This window comes from Ursus arctos, unplaced genomic scaffold, assembly GCF_023065955.2.
Source record: "Ursus arctos isolate Adak ecotype North America unplaced genomic scaffold, UrsArc2.0 scaffold_24, whole genome shotgun sequence".
Taxonomy (NCBI): Eukaryota; Metazoa; Chordata; class Mammalia; order Carnivora; family Ursidae; genus Ursus; species Ursus arctos.
The window spans coordinates 39,452,931-39,473,549 of NW_026622919.1; the positions used below are offsets into that span (position 1 = coordinate 39,452,931).

At 36.9% G+C, this 20,619-nt stretch overlaps 3 protein-coding genes across 8 annotated transcripts in view; 2 read left to right on the plus strand and 1 right to left on the minus strand.

Annotated features, from left to right (window-relative positions):
• The window catches only part of NF1 (neurofibromin 1), a 258,716-nt gene that overhangs the window by 51,855 nt on the left and 186,242 nt on the right, over positions 1 to 20,619 (minus strand). The gene's annotated exons all lie outside the window — the stretch shown is intronic.
• Positions 971 to 10,115, plus strand: EVI2B (ecotropic viral integration site 2B). Its single transcript, XM_026517670.4, has 2 exons — positions 971 to 1,066; positions 8,397 to 10,115. Exon 2 carries the CDS (start codon positions 8,412 to 8,414, stop codon positions 9,774 to 9,776), a length of 1,365 nt encoding a protein of 454 aa, XP_026373455.2. The 5' UTR covers positions 971 to 1,066; positions 8,397 to 8,411; the 3' UTR covers positions 9,777 to 10,115.
• Positions 995 to 19,957, plus strand: OMG (oligodendrocyte myelin glycoprotein). The gene is made up of 2 exons (XM_026517672.4): positions 995 to 1,066; positions 18,264 to 19,957. The coding sequence occupies exon 2, from the start codon at positions 18,270 to 18,272 to the stop codon at positions 19,590 to 19,592; it is 1,323 nt and encodes a 440-aa protein (XP_026373457.1). The 5' UTR covers positions 995 to 1,066; positions 18,264 to 18,269; the 3' UTR covers positions 19,593 to 19,957.

The window sequence follows — 20,619 nt, forward strand, 5'->3', positions numbered from 1 at the left end:
AGGACCCCTTTAAAACAAAAACTATTCTTTTTGTACCAAGTTATAAGTACCTTGATGTTAAGAACTAGGTCTCAATAGTCTACGATCCTCTGCAGGGATCAGGGAAAAGCAAGCAGGGCATGGCTTAATACTCCCCGTATCTACTCTAACAGGTGCTATGCTTGCTAGGCACTTTACATTTATTTAATCCCATAACAAATTTATAAATTAGGAATTATGACCTCCATTTCTCAGATGAGGAAAAAGGCTAGAAGGTGACTTGCCCAAAGAAATTTTTTATTCAGACTGACTCATTCTCTTTTCGCTATACTTTAACTTATTTAACTCACAACTCCCAATTTATCTTACCTTCCACTGAGAAGTACCTACTCTGTGGGTCATCAAAGAGCTGTGCACTGGAACTCCAAAATCATTTAGTAAAGTACTCGGTCCAAATATTCTAATTATACTTTTACCTGGGCTTTGTCTAAATTATGTACGAGGAATAACGTTAACATACACTGGCTTCCTACTGTGTGTGAGGCATCATCTTATTTAATCTTCGCAATAATTCAGTAAGAGAAATATTCCTCCAGAGGAGGAAATGATGACTCAAACGTACCGCAACTTGCCTAAGGTGATCGAGTAAACAGAACACATCACTCGGTTCTTACAAAAAGAAATCTCACTTTGGGTAATAACCCAACCAGCAGTTTTTCCTTAGAATATGTAAGTTCCCCTCTAAAGTTCTATTCTAAGTACTTAAATTATATAATCACATTACTAGAGAGTCTCAACTGTTCACTTACTGACATTAATTAAAAGCATTTAAATCATAAAGCCATAAACTGTGTTTCCAAATAAGCTCTGTTAAAGTAGTGCATTTCTTAGTCATTTTGTGGCTTATTGCACTTCCGGAACCAACTATCGATAAACTTCCTTTTTTTTCTACAGAAAGCCTTTCAGTTCGTTACAGGACCATTTTTAATCTGAACTGAACCACCCCTTTTGCTTTCTTAGCCAAATCACCAAAATGTCCAGATAGAACAAGAACTCAGCATTCTGCAAAAACAAGTTAACAGCTGAGGTAAGAAAATTTTCACACAGGCAATCTGGTTTGATCTTTATTTTATATAAAATTTATTTTTAAAACTAAAATGTTGTTAGTGTTTTAAACTTAAACTCTGCTAGTCTAAAGATGTCTATAACAAGTTTTGTAATTTCGTTGCATGGAATTAAAAAATATTCAATGTTGAGCTTGCCTTGAAGAAAAATTTTCAGCTAGGTTTGTATAATGTAGCCCTTTTCAGTTTATTCAATCACAATGGTTAGTCTTAGTTCTGTAATTAAAAGAAATAAACTATAACCCTGGAGGATAAAGCTAAAGGTTACAAGTAAAACTAGAATCCATGGGATATAACTGAATTTACAATCCCCAAATACCAACTGTTAAAAATTCTAACTTGCTTTCTACAAAATTTTCCTATACATAACATAATCCACAGATTTAAATTATTTTTAAATCCCCTTTAGTTTCTATGGTAAAAATGGTCACCTTCACTTAATTAAAAAAAGAAACCAAAGGAGATTAGATGAGGTACTCAATTATCATTATTACCTATGTTTTGTTTTTTACACAAATAGAATTTTATATTTAAGTAATAATGGTTATAGGAAAATAGTATGGCTTATTTTTAAAGCTAAGACAAAACTGTTATGACAAAATGTGCGTACATATATTCATATCATCTACATATTTGTGCAATACCTTATTATCTTAGCTGTTGGTAAACAGTATAAAATAGATACGGGAAAAAACACTCACAGGATAAATAATAGAAAATTGCTAATATGCATACACCATGCCCACTCTGTAAGTAAACTGGGCAGTTACAAAGCAAATATCCTCCAAATAAAAACTGCAAAGAGTTTAGTTTACATAGACTCGTAATATCACAGAATATAAATTCATAGTGGGTGATATTCTATTTCAACATTTCATAAATATTTATAACTTTCCTTTATAGAAGTCCACTTCGGATTTTTTCTAAGTAACTATTACATAACTGAGAAAATAAATATTTTTATCTCTTTTTTAGATAAGACTTGTCTCTATGTATTTTTAAAGGATCAGTTCAAAATTTAGAGTGTAGTAGTAGCTGCATTTTTCAACTAATTCCTATATAACTCTACTTAGGAAATTATGAATTCTGAATAAGTTCAAATTTGTTAAATACGTATCTGATGCCTTTCAATGTCTGATCTTTAAAAGTCATCTCAAATATGATAGCTTATAGGCTAACCATTTAAAACTCCCACAACTATTTTCATAGAATCAGAGGCATAACCTGGTTTTCTGGTAGTTTTTCTCCTACCCCTTACTCAAGACTGCCTCCAAAAGTTATTTACATATCTGTTCCCAGAGAGCTCACATCTCCCTCCTTCACAGAGCATTCCTGCTTCATAATTTTACTACGAAAGGCAGTGCAGCATGTTTAGTGTCATGTAACAGAAGGAAAGGGGTCTGGTGCACGCTTGACATGATTTCTTTATCACTGCCTCTATTTACAACTCTGACACTGGCAAGTTACTCCACATCTCTGTGTCTCAGTCTCTTTATCTGTAAGATGAAGGTAACACCACCCTGTTTGTTAAAATAGGACACTACCTAACATTTAGTGGGTACTCGGTAAATGGTAACTATTATTATTGATAAAAGTCACCAAATACTTCCAATTAGAGTTCAAGGTTAGTCTCCCTTTCTACTCCTCCTCAACTTACAGAATTGCTGTTTTCTTCTTTTTATGATTTACTAACTTAACCAGATGGAGATAAATCATGACTACATTTTAATCTATTATATCTATATTGTAACTTATTAAATGAAAATAGTAATAATATCAAAGTCCTAATAATTCAGGTATTATTTTTTATACTGCTACCTATACTTGCCTTTTTATTTAGGATATGCTCTCCAAATCTCCTTGATTCTCTTTAAGTGACATGTCTTATCATATCCAACTTAACAGAATCAATTTTAACTGTACTCTTTAATACTTATGCATCATATTTATGAGAACCTGTCTAATACATGAGGACTCTTACCTTCACTGTAAGATGCTTAGTTAAAACACAGCTGATGTTTTCCTTCCTCTTTTAAAACATTTTTAAATAGTCAAGAAAAGCTGAAGGACCAAAATCACAGATTTAGACCTCAAAGTGCCAACCTATAATAATGAGCAAAATAATGCCATATGAAGGTGAACAAATGTGGGATTTGCCTGAACAGCAGACTAAGGGATTTCTAGAAAAATGCTATATAGAACGTGCATGGGTTCTTTAGAATAATTAGCAGTTATGTTCTGAATAGTGCCAGGAAAAAATAAAAAAAAGAGAATCTTAAGAATACTTAGAACAGATAGGAGAGGGGCGCCTGGGTGGCACAGCGGTTAAGAGTCTGCCTTCGGCTCAGGGCGTGATCCCAGCATTATGGGATCGAGCCCCACATCAGGCTCCTCCGCTACGAGCCTGCTTCTTCCTCTCCCACTCCCCCTGCTTGTGTTCCCTCTCTCTCTGGCTGTCTCTATCTCTGTCAAATAAATAAATAAATAATCTTAAAAAAAAAAAAAAAAAAAAAAAAGAACAGATAGGAGAACCTGAAATGAAAGCCTAGTGAGTATGAGAAGACGGGTGAGTCGAGTCCTCCATCGTGGGAAGACAGCTCTTCCTTGCTGCTTCCCTGTGCCCACAAATCCAGTCCAGCGACAGAGAGCAGCACTTTGTGGTGCTTTCTTCCATCCCCTTCAATCTTCTCCCCCAACTTCTAATTTTGCCCACTTGAAATAATCTACCTTAATTTCTTGCTAATCACATAACTACCATTTTTTCTTCAGCTTTTCACTAACTTTCAATACCTTCTCTAGGCCACTGACCTTCCCCTTTTCCATTTATTTGCTGCTTACTCTAATTTCTGCTTTATTTTTCTCTTTGGTGTTATTTTTTACTTCTTTGCACTCCCTTTTCATTTCATCTTATCTGGCATTTTCTCCTTTTTACTTGCCCCATATGGTTCTTTCTTTCTACCTTCTCTTCCTGAAGAAGCAAGGTTGGTACTTCAGGTATACATGGTGTAGATATTTAAAAATATATGTGTTAAAAAATATATATATATGTTAACTAACTTTCTCCACTGCTAATAACGCTGGCCTCATTTCTCTGAGTTAGAAAAAGTCAGTTTCTTCACTATTATGCTCCCTATTTATTCCTCTTTTAAATCCTGCTCTTTCTTTTCTGGACTGTTCTGATCTGCTGTAGTAGAAATCTAACAGATTCTAGTATTGTGATTTGGAGACCCCAGGAGGGTAGACAGCTAACTGAAGAGTGGGGAAGAAGTGAGAGGACAGGTTAAAAAAAAAAAAAAATGGATAGGTTTTTATATTATTGTAACCCTTAAATGACAAGTAGAAAAATCTCATATACTGAGGGTTTTATTATCTTCCTATTGACAAAAGAGTTTATGAACCTACCAAAACTGATCTTACAAACTAAAATGGTTTATAACTATGTTCCTGTTCAGGGTCTTTCCTTCTCTAGTGCCTTTTTTAGCGAATTGAAAAGAGGAACTATGTGGGTTTTTAAAAAAATTTTAAGCGAAGTCACAAAAGAGGAAACATTCTTGGCTGAAGACAATTCATGGCCCATATTTTCTGTTGCTTTGGATGACATTTTTAAAAAACTAAAGTGAAACTCTAAAGAATAACTTTTGGGGGTGGTGGAAATCTGTAAGAATAGCAAGTGGGAACTGCACACAGATAACCATCTAGAGATGATTCAAATCCCCACATTTATGCCAGAAGTTTAGATTTTTTTTCCCTATGAAACATTTTACAAAATGGATAACAATCATAATATAATAACTTAGATTTCATCTTCTCTGCTTACATTCTGGCAGAAGTATTAATAAATAGTGAAAAAGTGAAATGGAAAGGAACCATAAGCCAATACAGGTTAGATGTTTCCTGAGCTCCTAACTATATATATGGCACTTAGCTGTAAAGGAATCAAAACCCCTGAGGCGGTTTAGGGAGTAGAAAGAGCACATGCTTGTTAATCACATGGTCCTGGGTACAAATTCCTAATCTGTGATATAATACACATAAAAGTGATAGAACACTAGGCAAAGTCTTTTTTTTTTTTGGAAGATTTATTTATTTGACAGACAGTGAAAGAGAGCACAAGCAGGAAGAGTGGCAGGCAGACGGAGAGGGAGAAGCAGGTTCCTGGCTGAGCGGGGAGCCTGATGCAGGACTCAATCCCAGGACCCTGGGATCATGACCTGAGCAGGCACTTAACCGGCAGTGCCAGCGAGGCACCCTTGGCATACTCTTAATGCATGTGACTTTGTCTCTTTATCTGTAAGTCAAGGATTCCTTCATCTCTCTCATAGTCCTTTAAAGGTTAAATGAAGTAAAGTTACATAAAACACCAGGGACTGTACGGTACAGAATATGGTCTAGATTAACTTTTTGTTTCTTTTCTGCCTTCTTCAAGGTTCTCATTTGAATGGGTGGGGATAATAAAATGTGCAAAGTTAAAAGTAATTTAAAAATGACACATTTAAGAGAATAACGGTGTGAGTATGGTAGAACCGTGAATAATTATCTAAGGAACCATAAAGACAACAAGAACTAGGCGGGTTCAGGGAATGGCTGATCTCTCTGGGCTGTGGTCAATCACAGAGAACTTGGTTTAAGAAGAATTTAAACTGAGGTCTGACCAACGAGGACCGGTTCAGACAAGAAAAGAGGATGAGTTTGGGGGTGGGGAACACACCCAGAGGGTGAGAAACAGTGTAACTAAAAGTGTCTATTTAGGGAAAAAAAGCATGTGTCTAGAAAGTACTTCAGATGGGAAGAGGTGCATTTGGCTGAATGAGAAGTTTCAGTCTTGAGACATGAGTCAGGACTGGTAAACTCAATCCAGAAGGTAGAAAACTCAGTTTAGAATTTTTGTCTTGACACAAGAGGGAACCCATAAATAAGGGAGCAGTAACCTGATTATAATGCTTTTCAGAAGATTAATTCATCAGCAATGTGCAGGAAAGTTTAAATGAGAACATTTTTAAATCTAGGCCTGAAGTATTGGAAAGAAAATAAAGAGACCATACAGGGGGAATAAATCACACGCCCTCTCCTGAAATGGGGTACTTTACCATCACTGTGTACAAAGTGGTAGAGGAATAAGCAACAAACTACTCAAATATGCTGAAAAGTCTATTTATTGGTAAAACTTGAGGGCACTCCTCTTCTGTATTTGCCCTTTGCATAGAACATCAAATCTCTCTCACATTGGACTAGGAATCCTAGAACAAGTATAGTTTCTAATCATATTTACCAAGATCTAACACCCTGAGATGGTCCTTTCCTTAATGTTAAGAAATAGCCAACCTAACGTTAAGAAATAACTAAACAGTCATCATTGTGTTTAACAATATACAAAACAGTGTAGCACCCTTATTGCTGAAAACTGTCTGGTGTCACTCCGCACCTTAGAGAGAAGGCAGCTGAGAAGAGGAGAGATGAAACGACCAGTTCTCACGCTCAGATGCAGAGCTACGCGCTGGAAGAACTGGCACTTGTTCCTCACGTTTTAGCATCTATCACATCCCACACAAAGCCCTGCCTGCCGAACTTACACACGTGCCTTCTCTTCCCATGTCCATATGTTGCTCCCCTGATTGCAATACTTCGTTTGCTTAATTCCTTCTTACAGATCTTTCCAGACTCAGTTCAAGTTTTACTTCTCTGAGAAACCTTTCCTGAAAGCCTCACAGGCTGCGATGGTTCCTCTGTGCATCTCTTGCATACCTTTAGGAGAAAACTTACTAAACTATTATAATTACTTACTGCTTGTTTCCACCACTAGAAACTTTTTTCTGGGGGGGGGTGTATCTCTTAAACCTAGAACAGGCCTGACACAAAGACAGTGTACATCGATTAATGAATGAAAGAGGCAGTGGGACAACTTTACCAACTGGACAGAACTGACTCAACCAAGTTCAAAGATCACTTAGGATTCTGAATTGAACTGACTACTTTAAGAGTATGAGATCCTAGGGGTGCCTGGGCAGCTCAGTTGGCTAAGTGTCAGACTCTTGATATAGCCTCAGGTCATGATCTCAGGGTCAGGAGGTCAGGCCCCACGTTGAGCTCCACATCTGGCTCTGTGCTCAGCACCTAGTCTGCTTGAGATTCTCTCCGTCTGCTTCTGTCCTTCCCCCTACTCATGGCTCAAACTATGTAAACTCTTAAAAAAAAAAATAAGAGAGAGTACGAGATCCTACCATAAAGACACAGTGCTATGCTGATGATGCTGTAGAGACCACTAACACAAGAGACCCTCTGCAGGAAACTCTTTAACGAAGGTAGCGCCATATGAAAATAAAGAGGAGTCCGTTTTGACATGAAGATGAATTCTGTTTTAAATATGTTAGGGGCACCTGGGTGGCTCAGTCATTAAGCGTCTGCCTTTGGCTCAGGGCGTGATCCCAGGATCTTGGGATCGAGCCTCGCATTGGGCTCCTGCTCCGCTGGGAGCCTGCTTCTCCCTCTCCCACTCCCCCTGCTTGTGTTCCTTCTCTCACTGGCTCTCTCTCTCTCTGTCATAAATAAAATTTTTAAAAATGAATATGTTAAATTTGCAGACAGTAGGACATATACACGGAAATGTCCACCACGACATCATGTAAATGGAATGGAATTAAGGAGATTTAGGCTGGATGTGCAGGTTTGGGAGTTAAGGCATACAAGTGAGAGCTGAAATTGTATAGAACCAGGATCAGAGAAAAGTAGCTAAAAGTCAGGACTGAATATCAAGTACCCATATTTAAGAGAAAAACAGGAGCTAGTGACTAACATGAAGGAAGACTATCACAAAGAGCTATCTGAGCAGTAGTAAAGGCACAGTCAATAGCATCGAATGTCATCAAGAGAGGGAGGGAAAAAAAGGATAAAGACAACACTGCTGGATCAGGTAATAGATGATTACTGGTGTCTTTCAAAGCAATAGGATCAGTGTATTTCTAGTAGTAAGGAAGAAAAGAATAGAGAGCACATGGAACCAGCACCCAGAGCCTATGTATTTCAGAAGTATGACTGTAAAATGAAGGACTGTAATGTAATGAAGCAGGGGGGCAGCAGGGCCAAGTACAGATCTTATGAAAGAATTAAGAGAGACTCCTGCCTATGAGGTCCAAACGTTGTATGGTTAAGTTAGGATATATTCAAGAGTTATTTACACTACCGTGTATCAAGTCTAAATTAGAAACAATAAGTACTTATTAAGTACCTACCTACTTTGTGCCAGACACCAAATAATAACTGGTCTTTCTTTCTTTCATTATAAAACCACTGGTAAAGAGGAAACATTCTGAAATGGATCCCAAATATTTCATCTTAGTTTTGTTTTGTGGACACATCAGTGATACATTTTCCTCAGTCACAGAAGCAATTACAACAGAGAAGCAACCACAGTCTACTTTATTCAGATCATCAAGGCCACATAATTCAGCTAATTCTCAAAACACAACAGGGAATCCTATAAGGCAACCAACACAACTCAACCATGTTTCTCCTGCACAACCAATACCAACTGCCAATGTTGCTGCTGGGCAAACACCACCAGTTGCCTATGCTTCTTCTGAAAAACCAGCAGCACACACTTCTGCTGGGCAACCATTTGCATATAACGTCACCAGCCAACCAGTACCAACGGCCAGTACCTCCTCCCAACAAACAGCAGTACCCGTGTTTACTTCTGCTGGACAACTACCACCAACTGCCCATACTTCTACCAAACAACTGCCACCATTTGTCTATGCTTCCACTCAACAACCATCATCATCATCCTCTTCTAGAAAACCAATACCACCTGTTCATAATCCATCTATACAACCAACACCAAGTGTCAAAAGCTCACCTAGGATGACTCCAGGATTCATCCTAGAAACTACCAGTAGCAAAAATATCTCACACGCAACCAATTCTAATTCAATAGCGGCCATATTAATTGGCGTAATTCTGACTTCTATGTTGGTATCTATAATCATAATTGTACTATGGAAATGCTTGAGAAAACCAGTTTTAAATGATCAGAATTGGGCAGGCAGGTCTCCCTTTGCTGATGGTGAAACCCCTGACATATATATGGATAACATTAGAGAAAATGAAGCACCCACAAAACGTACATCAATTGTTTCACTTATGCCTTGGAAACCAAGCAGAAGCACACTCTTAGCAGATGACTTGGAAATTAAGTTGTTTGACTCAAATGAACACATTGAAGATTCCAACAACCCCAAAACAGAGAAAATAAAAGATCAAGTAAATGGTACATCAGAGGAGAGTCCTGGTGGATCAACGGTTGGCACTGCTGTTTCTTCTTCAGATGATGCAGATCTGCTTCCACCACCTCCCCCACTTCTCGATTTGGAAGTACAGGAGAGTAACCAATGTGACGAACCCACAATGACAATTCTATCTCCTCTTCCAAATGATTCCACCAATCTCCCCCCGCCTCTGGACTGTCTCAGTCAAGTCTGTGAAGATCATAATTCTGAGTTACAACAAACATTTCCACCCCCACCTGACTCACTTAACTTACCCCTGGCACCAGAAGATTTCATGAAAAACCAGGAAGAGTCCAACAATGAGATCCAGTGTCAGGAGTTCTCTATTCCTCCTGATTCTGATCAAGATCACAGTGAATACTTGCCACCCCCACCCGAGGAACTGTTATAAATATTCTAACTTGCTTTTTAGCTGACTTTCCATCTTTCTTATGGAACTCCATCATTTGTTTTTCTTTATGTGATGATGGCAACTCATAGCCAATTTTGATTTTTATTCAGGAACTACCTGAAATCTGCTCAAAGCCCATGTGCATAAGTGGAACTTATTTTTAAAAAATGATACAACAGTGATCTACTCACTGGCTATTGTACCTAACTTTAATGTATAGTACATTTTACATATGTATGTAAATAACCATTTTGGAAGCAAGCAATCTACATACATTTAATACAACCTAATAGATATTTTTTCCCCTAAAAAGCTGTGTATAAAGTTACCTTGAATAAATAACATTTTGTTTCTTCCATTCCAAAGTTGGAGGTGGGGGGGGGGGGGAGAATGAGAAATTAATACATGCTCCAAATTTTAAACCAAACTTTTAAATTAATTTTAAATTAACACCTCAAGTATTAAATAAATATTCCAGGTTTGTGGGGATGAGAAACTAAAATGTATGTTTGAGAATACAAAAATTTCCTTTTAGCTCTCACTGGAAACAGTAAAGCAAATCTGCTAAAACATCAAAGGGTGGGGTGCTGGATTGGGGATATCTACTCTGAAAAAACAGGAGCACGCACCATAAACTGTAGACATTTTCCTATCTTGTTGGGAGAGCACAATTTTTTTTTTTTAAGATTTTATTTCTTTATTCGACAGAGATAGAGACAGCCAGCGAGAGAGGGAACACAAGCAGGGGGAGTGGGAGAGGAAGAAGCAGGCTCCTAGCAGAGGAGCCCGATGTGGGGCTCAATCCCAGAACGCCGGGATCACGCCCTGAGCCGAAGGCAGACGCTTAACCACTGTGCCACCCAGGCGCCCCAGGAGAGCACAATTTTTAAACCTAGCCTCTTTAAAGAATTTCTTCTTTCTATGGCTCAAGCACCCTAACAAAAGAAATCTTATAAAGGAAAACAAAACAAAACAAAACAAAACCACATACACTAAGCCACACCTCTATGGCTTCATTCCAAATTTGAATGATTTTTCCAAGAAAAACAGACTTATCAAATACAGATGGTTCTCAACTTTCACTACTTTCTGACACTGAACATTTAAATTCTTAAACTTCCATTCCTATGCAGAATTTCATCTTTCCTTCATTACCTGATAAGTGATGAGTCTGAGTTATCAGAGTAGGGGTGGGCCCAATCTTTGTCAGAGTCCATATGGCCAGCGATCCTTGGCTATGCTTGTGGGGGTGCCAGCCTGTGCCTGCAAAAGCACTTCTTTGCCCAACAAGCATGCAGTCTTTCTCCTTACCCTACACTAACTCCCAAGGGAAATCTCGCTCATAATGAAATGTGGTGGTCTTGTTGGTAGTTTAACCTTGAAGAACCCCTCATAGTTCTGGGGTTTTTCAGAACAAAATATAGTATTTATTTGCAGCACTGGAGTTCAAGAAACTAACAAAGCTCCATCTTTAATAAAAAACGAACAAGCTTTTGGACACTGAAATTTTATCTACAATGTTTCCCTTTAAATCTTTTAAACCATCCCTTACTGATGATTAACCCTTCTTATCTGTAGAAACACCTCCTTGAACTTATTTTTGCTGATGTTTTTTCCTGAAGCATGTTTCTTGTCCTGTTATATTGGTTCTCTGTCTTCTACGTTAAAATGTTTCTTTCATGTTGTTTCTCAAACGTAGTAGCACTGTTAAGGTTTATTTACCCAGCAGCCATCAGGAGTGTAAGAATTTCCTAGTCATCTTCTGAACTCTAAGTATTCTAGTTCGCTTACGTAAGGTACGTTTAAGACTTTGCTGCACTTTAAGCCATAGTAACTCTCCTCATTTTACGTGTAAGATGGTTCCCTAAAGAGGCTCTTTTCCACACTTTTGCTCTTCTTTCTCATCACCTTCTTTTCTGATCTCTTGAAGGATGGGTGCTGGGAAATACAGGGGAAGTACCAACTCTTAGAGATAAATCAGGAGTTGATGACCTGGTTATAGTCTGATTTCTGCAAAACCTACACACAGCTTTTTTCCTTCTGTTCTTTGTACAACCGAAGAACAGACTTAGTGTCAGCAGCTAGTCTTTGGGTTGTGTGTGTGTGTGTGTGTGTTAATTCTCTGCCAGGGGGAGAAAAGAATTCCCATTTACTGCATGCAATTTTTCCTCACTGAGGTCAGTGGAAGCTGAGCGGCCAAACAGTGGCAACCCTTGCTTAATCAGCAGAAAGAAATGCAAGCTAATAAAAGAAATACAGGAGAGAAGAAAATGCTAGAACAAAGAAAAGCCTACAAAAAAGATGAAAGAACCGGGATCCAGAGTATCAGAGAAAGTTTCCTTCATAATTATGGCAAAAGGACAAGACACAAGGGAATACAAAGTAGACTGAATTACCGCACAGCAGTGGTGCTCTTAGCAGATCAGCATTAACCAGATTCAGAAACAACCCTGAAGACCATCTAGTTCAATTCCTTTTATTTGTTAACTGCTGAGAAAATAGGCCGGAAGAGAGCAGCGACTTTCTTAGTAGTGGTACTAAAAGCTGAGTTTCTTCCCCGACTCCTGGTGCGGCATACTTTTCACTTATATAGGCCCAAAGAGCACCTACTTCATGCACTGCAACAGACATAGACATAGACATAGAGATCATACGTGTATTCTGTTTGGGGTTGGTAATGGGGGACACAATGACCTGACCTGTAATTGTTATTACCTAGTTCTAATCAAAAAAGTAAAGTACAAAATATCTCAGTACCTAGTATTAAAGCATTATAATAATCACGTACTGTGATACTGATACATGATGAGTTGAATCGAATGGAAAGTCCAGAAATAGACTCAAATTTCCAACCAGTAGAAAAAACTATGGGGACAATTGGACAGACATTTGGAAAAAGATAAAATTGGATCCATACTTCACACTACATTAGAATAAACACCAAAGAGACCAGAGATCTAAATATAAAACATAAAATTACACAAGTAACAGAAGAAAATATCAGAATTCCTTTATAATCTGGAAGCGAGGAAAAACCTTCCTGAGACTTAAAATCTAGAAGGAATAAAAAGGAAAATCCAAACTATATTAAAAAGCTTTTAAATGTCAAACAAAACAAAACAAACTCTACCACAATAAAGTCAGAGGTAAACCGGAAATAAAGGGAAAATGGAAAAAAACTGCAACTCTAAGGCAAAGGGCTAATATCTCTAAATTTTAAAAAATCCTATTTAGGGGGATGGTAAGACCCACAGCAGAATAGAAAAAATGTGCAAAACATAAGACAGTGAAAGAAGAAAGAATTTAAATGGTTCCTAAAAACATAAAGATGTACAACCTAATAAAAGAGATGTATTTAAAATTACATTGAGATACTCTTTCCTATCAGATTGATATAAATCCAAAAGTTCCACAACAAAGTGTATGGTGAGGTGATACACAATTGACTTCCCGATACACTGCGGCTGGTGTGGACTACACACAGAAGAATTTGGTAATATCCAGAAAAGTTCCAAATGAATCTACCCTTTTACTCAGCAATCCTATTTTTAGGAAACTTTTTCAAAGATTCATTGGACAAAATATGAAATTACTTAGGTGCAAGGGTATTCACTGGCATTATTTGTAATAGCAAAAGTCTGGAAACAACCCAGATGTCCATCAATAGGGACTGGTTGAATAAACCATGGTACAATCCCAAATGGAGTCCTATGCATTGTGAAATGAATGTGAAACATCCCTATATGCTGATGTAGAATGATCTTCAAGATATATTTAGGAAAAAAAAGAACAAGATGTGTAAACAGTAGGGGCGACTGGGTGGTTCAGTCAGTTAAGTGTCGGACTCTTGGTTTCGGCTTGGCCTGTGATCTCAGGGTCCTGGGATTGAACCCTGTGTTAAGCCCGCATCAGGTTCTGTGCTCAGCATGGAGTCCGCTTGTCCCTCTCCCTCCCTCTCTGCTATCTGCGCTCTCTCTTTCAAATTAATAAAATCTTTTTTTTTTAAGGATGTGTAACAGTATATTTAGTATGCAGCCCTTAATATAAGAAAAGGGAATAAGAACGTGTAATACATACATATTTTTGTATGTTTGCAAAAAAAAAGAAAAAAGAAAGAAAAGAAATACTGTTAAAATACAACCAAATGCTAATACAAATAGTCACCAATAAGAGGAAGAGTGGAATAGGGTGAAGGGGATAGAGAAGCAAGATTTCTCTGAATATACCTTGTTACATATTTTTGACTGAAGCAGTCTCTAAAAACTGATAACTGAAACTAATGAAACTAGCTTCATGTAAAGTTGGTGATATAAACATATAGAAAATACCTTACTTCAAGTTGCATTTGAGCACAGAATTGACTACACATCCCTTAGTGAAATATATTCTAAGAACAAATAGAGCTGCAAAGAAATCTTAAATTTTATTCAGTAGTCTGTAATCTAATTGCAGCAATACTGGCATTATTCTTAAACTATTGCACGATGTTACAAATAAACAATTACGTTAATGCTGTTAGGAACCATTTATAGGAAATATGGGGAATAGAGGAACAAATTAAATGTTTACAAGGAAGCAAAAAGATAAATCCAGATGAACAAATAACTGAATTTTGGCAACAAGCCAATATGGGGGAAAAAAAGGAATGGGAGGTGAGACAAGAAACTAATCCACCTGGGCTTTGACCCAATAATTTCTATCTTGTCAGTTCGTCCATGGTATTAAATACTTTGTTCAGTATTCTTAATCATTTTCAGTAGGAATTTCAATCTGAATAGCCAACTATATTACTAAAAACAGAAAATATAATACTTTTTCTCTCAAGCATGACAAATGTTATGAACTTAAGAAATAAAGACAAACTATACACTTGTCATGACAAGCACTGAGTAGTGTACAGAATTGTAGAACCACTATTTTGTAGACCTGAAACTAATAGAACACTGTATGTTAACTATACTGGAATTAAAATTAAAAAGCTTAATGAAAAAATAAAATAAAACGGGAATCATTTTAAGAAAAAAAAAAAAAAAAAAAAAGACAAACTGATTAGGTTTCCAAACTGTTGATTACCATGGGACAGTTGTCCCTGGCAGGCAATCTGTTATACCTTTCACAATGTTGGGGTAATATATCTTAGGACAGTGTGTTTCACAAAAGAATATGTAAATGAATGTACTGTTAGTCTAGAATATAATAATTGCCTAAACAGCTGTAATTCCTGACTTGACAGGCTTATCTAAAATGCAATGTGTCTGAAATAATATCTAATACCGAAAATAAGTTGTAACAAACACTTAAGCCTATACAAAATTATTTTTTGAGTAATAATGACATACTATTATTTTATTTCATGAGAATTTCTTTTTTTTTTAAGGTTTTATTTATTTATTTGAGAGAGAGAGAGAGAGATAGCGACAGAGAGCACGAGCTGAGAGTGGGGAGAGGGAGAAGCAGGCTCCCCACCGAGCAGGACCCTGGGATCATGACCTGAGCCAAAGGCAGATGTTTAATCCACTGAGGCACGCAGGTGCCCCTATTTCATGAGAATTTCTAAAAGCATAAGGACAAATTGTTACAATTCCAATACAATAAAATGTTTCCCCTCTTTCTGAGAATTTTATGATGATCTTTGAATAACAGGAAGCAATTAGTACGTCCCCAAACTTGAAATGAGAAATGCTGTCACTACGACTGTATCGGAATTTTCTATTATAAACCACAGAACCTAATCTCAATAAAGCCTAACCCCAAATTCATCTGAATCTGTAAGTTAATGAAATTAGTTCTTGGTTTCAAAAAAAAAAGTACTGGTAAGTATAATGGAACTGGGTAACTCCACTTCCACATTGATGTAATGAGACATCCTAAAATTACAACAGAGGTTTAAGTGTTGGTAAACTGACCTTCAATCACATCCCTTGATGTATAATAGTATAAACAGGAGCTAAAATATAAGAAATCTAAATGTCAAAACAATCATTCCCTATTTCCACAACAATATTGCTGAATGTAGTATTTTTAACACATTGCTTTTAAGCACTAAGACTGATGACTGGTTTCTGAAATCCATAGAAAGACTTATTAAGAGTCCAAGGCTGAATTCTCAAAGTAAAGTGGGAATAAAGCACCTAATCAATAATAAATTTCTAACACTGCAGACTTTTAAAATGCGGATACTTTTCGAGGAACATTAATTTTATACAAAAGGTGACTCCTAGAGTATAGTTTCTTTTCTAAGAAAATAAATTTCAAATTTTAATACAATAAATTCTATTTGGGGTAAAATCTGGAGCAAAATAATGGCAAATATAATTTAGAGAAAAACAAAGGATTAACAACAAGGCATAAGGAGATTTTCTTTACATGGGATGTGTTAATAATTGCTGGTTTTTTAAACAGTAAAAATTTGGTAATGAAAATGCCATGATTTTATCTGCCTTCTTTTCGAAGGTAAACTGGTTATTCTGGAAATTAGATTTGAGTTTTAACAGATTATTTACACAATCAATCCACTAAAAAGTGAGGCAAAAGTTACTATAAATCTGGTCACATTTTATAAAACTCATGACCAAAGTTCTGCCTTTGAAATTAATGCTTCATGCAATTTAAAAACTGTCAATTGGTTTCTCAGTAAGACCAAATGTGAAACATTCTGAAGAAATCACCTAAAATTGATGCTATTATTTTTAAAACACAGAATCAAATAAATGGCCCTCCTACAGCATCAAAGATGTCTCTGGAGAAAACAATTTGTATACCCACTCACTGAACAAGTAAGTTGCATGGAGAAAGAAAATCCTTCACCTAAAAGACATAAAATAAAACACATCTGAGCAGATAAATTTAATTAAAAGCATATGATGCTCATTTAAAAATGAAGTCTTGCTTGTGTGTAGTCTGGCTAAACGATCCTTTGTTTCAGAAAGATAAAGACAAAATAACCATATGGAAGTACTTCAGTACTTCTGAAAAAGAAAGATGAAGATTTAAGTGGTTGATAAATTTGAAAAGCTCATTATATGTAATAATCACTATGTTGGGGGAGCACATGAAAATGAAACAGACAGTATTATGCTATTTTAAAAAGTGACATGACAATTGAACCATTTTAGAAGAACATGAAAAGGCAGGAGTTAAAAATAGTTAAATTAACATCTTAGAAAACCATCCACAGGGAAGGTCAAATTCATTTTCAACATTTTTCAATGTGTAAAAAGAATAAGGAGTAGAGGCTTTAAAAAGAACCACAAATTCTTCGTGAGGCAATGTTCGAATGTAGAACATAAGCTCCGACAAATACACAAAAATGAGGAAGGGCCAGTCTAACGTGCACGAGGCACGACATCCTACAGCAAATCGGAGATATAGAGGTATGCTCAGTGCTGTAAATTTAAAAAAATATTTTTGGGGTCCATTTTGTTGCGTGTGCACCTCTTGCAATAAATTTGAGTCAGCACCAATGACAGCTCTGCAGTCCTCCTATGTGGTGCTGATCAGGTGGTTGCAGAGCTTCGGCTCACAGCAACACAATGCAGCTGAGCAGGCGAGCACAGCCCACAGCCAGAAGCGGTTCCCACTCTCCAGAACAAGGCGACCTTTAAGCTTAAGTTTCCGGGAGAAAATGAGATGCTGCTGCTGAAGACGACCCTATGGTAAGCTGTTATTTAGATCAGTAAAAGATTGACTTTGGGATTTTTCCCCCCCCTTTTTAAAGAAAAAGTCAATGTGAGGACTGAATATATATTCAGAAGCAAGTGCATGCACCAGAAATTTGCTGCAGTGTCAGTAGAGGGGTTTCTTTTTTAATATTCATTCACTTTGTGAATGTCCACATTGCTTTCTTTTAGCATCGGCACTGAAATATACAGAAAAAAATCACTATAAAATGCGAGGTTTAAGGGTATGGTGTTGGTCTGAATTTTTCAAGTGCCTTAAAATGTTTTACCAGGATATATTTTTCCTAAAAAGACAAAGATAAATTTCAAAGTATTGTTTTAATATCTAAATAAAATCTTACTCTACACACACACTGACTATTACATTACTGCAGAGATTTAAAAAAAAAAACAAAAAACAAAACAGACTTGACAGCCATTTTTTCCTATCTGAGTAAGAAAGGATATTATCAAAAATAGTAATAGCTTAAGATTCTGACTCTTTATTTGCAGAGAATGCCATTTTGTAATGTAAAGGCTCTAGGAAGATAAACAAGAAAGACTATGGTGAAAGAAGGGAGAAGAGAAGGGAGAAAATGCAGAAGCAAGTAGGGGGAGAGAGTCCCTCTCTACCACATAGCCCCAGTTGAAGGATTAAGCATTTGGACTATAAATGAAGGGGAGCTTTGTTAGTTTAATCACTGGAACAATTATAAAAGGACTCAACAACAAGGAGGTTTATTGAAAATTTTGCCTAATGCTAACTGACCCATGCAGATGCCTAATTGTGTTTGCATATTAAAAGAAGGGTATATCTGTTTGTTTCCAGGCTTTGATGGAATATCAGATATTGAAAATGTCTCCCAGCTTGTTCATCCTTCTGTTTCTCACACCTGGTATTTTATGCATTTGTCCTCTCCAATGTATATGCACAGAGAGGCACAGGCATGTGGACTGTTCAGGCAGAAACTTGACTACATTACCATCTGGACTGCAAGAGAATATTATCCATTTAAATCTGTCTTATAACCATTTTACTGATCTTCATAACCAGTTAACCCAATACACCAATCTGAGGACCCTGGACATTTCAAACAACAGGCTCGAAAGCCTGCCTGCTCAGTTACCTCGGTCCCTCTGGAATATGTCTGCTGCTAACAACAACATTAAACTGCTTGACAAATCTGATACTGCTTATCAGTGGAACCTTAAATTTCTGGATGTTTCTAAGAATATGCTGGAAAAAGTTGTCCTCATTAAAAATACACTAAGAAGTCTTGAGGTTCTCAACCTCAGTAGTAACAAACTTTGGACAGTTCCAACCAATATGCCCTCCAAACTACATATCGTGGACCTGTCTAACAATTCCTTGACACAAATCCTTCCAGGAACATTAATAAACCTGACCAATCTCACACATCTTTACCTGCACAATAATAAGTTCACATTCATTCCAGATCAAGCTTTTGACCAACTCTTTCAGTTGCAAGAGATAACCCTTTACAATAACAGGTGGTCATGTGACCACAAACAAAACATTACTTACTTATTGAAGTGGATGATGGAAACAAAAGCCCATGTGATAGGGACTCCCTGTTCTAGCCAAATATCATCTTTGAAGGAACATAACATATATCCCACACCTCCTGGATTTACCTCAAGCTTGTTCACTGTAAGTGGGATGCAGACAGTGGACACCATTAACTCTCTGAGTATGGTAACTCAACCCAAAGTGACCAAAACACCCAAACAATATCGAACAAAGGAAACAACGTTTGGTGCCACCCTAAGCAAAGACACCACCTTTGCTAGCACTGACAAGGCTTTTGTGCCCTACCCAGAAGAGACATCCATAGAAACCATCAATTCACATGAAGCAGCAGCTGCAACTCTAACTATTCATCTCCAAGATGGAATGGTTACAAACACAAGCCTCACTAGCTCAACAAAATCATCCCCAACACCCATGACCCTAAGTATTACTAGTGGCATGCCAAATAATTTCTCTGAAATGCCTCAACAAAGCACAACCCTTAACTTACGGAGGGAAGAGACAACCACAAATGTAAAGACTCGCTTACCTTCTGTGGCAAGTGCTTGGAAAGTAAATGCTTCATTTCTCTTAATGCTCAATGCTGTGGTCATGCTGGCTGTTTGAGGGTCTGCATTTTTTGAAACTAACGACAGAACTCTTCCCTGATGTACAGTTGGGAAAATATGCCCCTATCTAACCAGTGATTCAAGCTATCTAAGTATTCAAGAAAGCCAGTCTTACATTTCTGACTGATGTAAATGAAGTAACTTGTCTTAAATAAAAGAAGTGCACAATGTCTTGGTACTTGCTGCTATTTCACTGTCTTAATTAAGTAAAACTAATGAGTATCTTTCTTTTTAAAGAAATGTTTTTCTTTTTAAGGCTTCAATTTATTGCACAAAATATAAAGCATCTAAACTTTAATATGTATTTTATGTATGTTTACACTGTCAAACATCTGGGAAAAAAAATAAAAGGTCTATGCTCATAACTGTGTCATTTGGCTTTCTAGTCAAACCAACTTAATCTATTCAGTAGAATCAAAATGACCTAACCATTTCTGTTCTGGGTACCTTGGTAAAGATCTTTATGGTAAATGAAATGTTGGAGGCATCCAAGGATTTTGCCATTAAAGTATAACTATGGTTGCCATCCCATGAATGGTTATGTCACATCATTCTTTTACACACAAGCCATAATTGTTTTAAATCTAAATGATGTCCTGCTTCTGAGGAACTCTTGGCTACTTTACAGATTATATAATGGACAAAAGCTCTTCAAAAAGCTAGAAGACACTAGGCTTTGCATTTTAATAAGGAAAGCTTAATGGCCTTGTTTTTTTGCATTTAAGAAAAGTATTGGAAACACAATAAAAAGTTTGGCTTTAAAGATATGCAAAGGAACCGTTTTAGTGCATTTTTAATAGACCATTTATTAATGGAAAATTTAAATATTTACACAATTAAAAGTCTTCTACATGCAAGAGAGGGAAATTTATCTTTTGCACGTCAGATGTCAGAAGCTGACTTATGTAAATTAAAAACAGGATTAGTGCCAGGATAAAATCCTGGGGGTCTAAGAAACATGGGCACTACTAAGGAAGAGACAGGAAAAGGCAAGGGGGGGGGGGGGAAGGAAGGGATTCATCTCT

What these genes read in the sequence shown, in the direction of transcription:
- EVI2B (XM_026517670.4), top strand. Translation starts at nt 8,412, where the DNA reads ATGGATCCCAAATATTTCATCTTAGTTTTGTTTTGTGGACACATCAGT.
- OMG (XM_026517672.4), top strand. Translation starts at nt 18,270, where the DNA reads ATGGAATATCAGATATTGAAAATGTCTCCCAGCTTGTTCATCCTTCTG.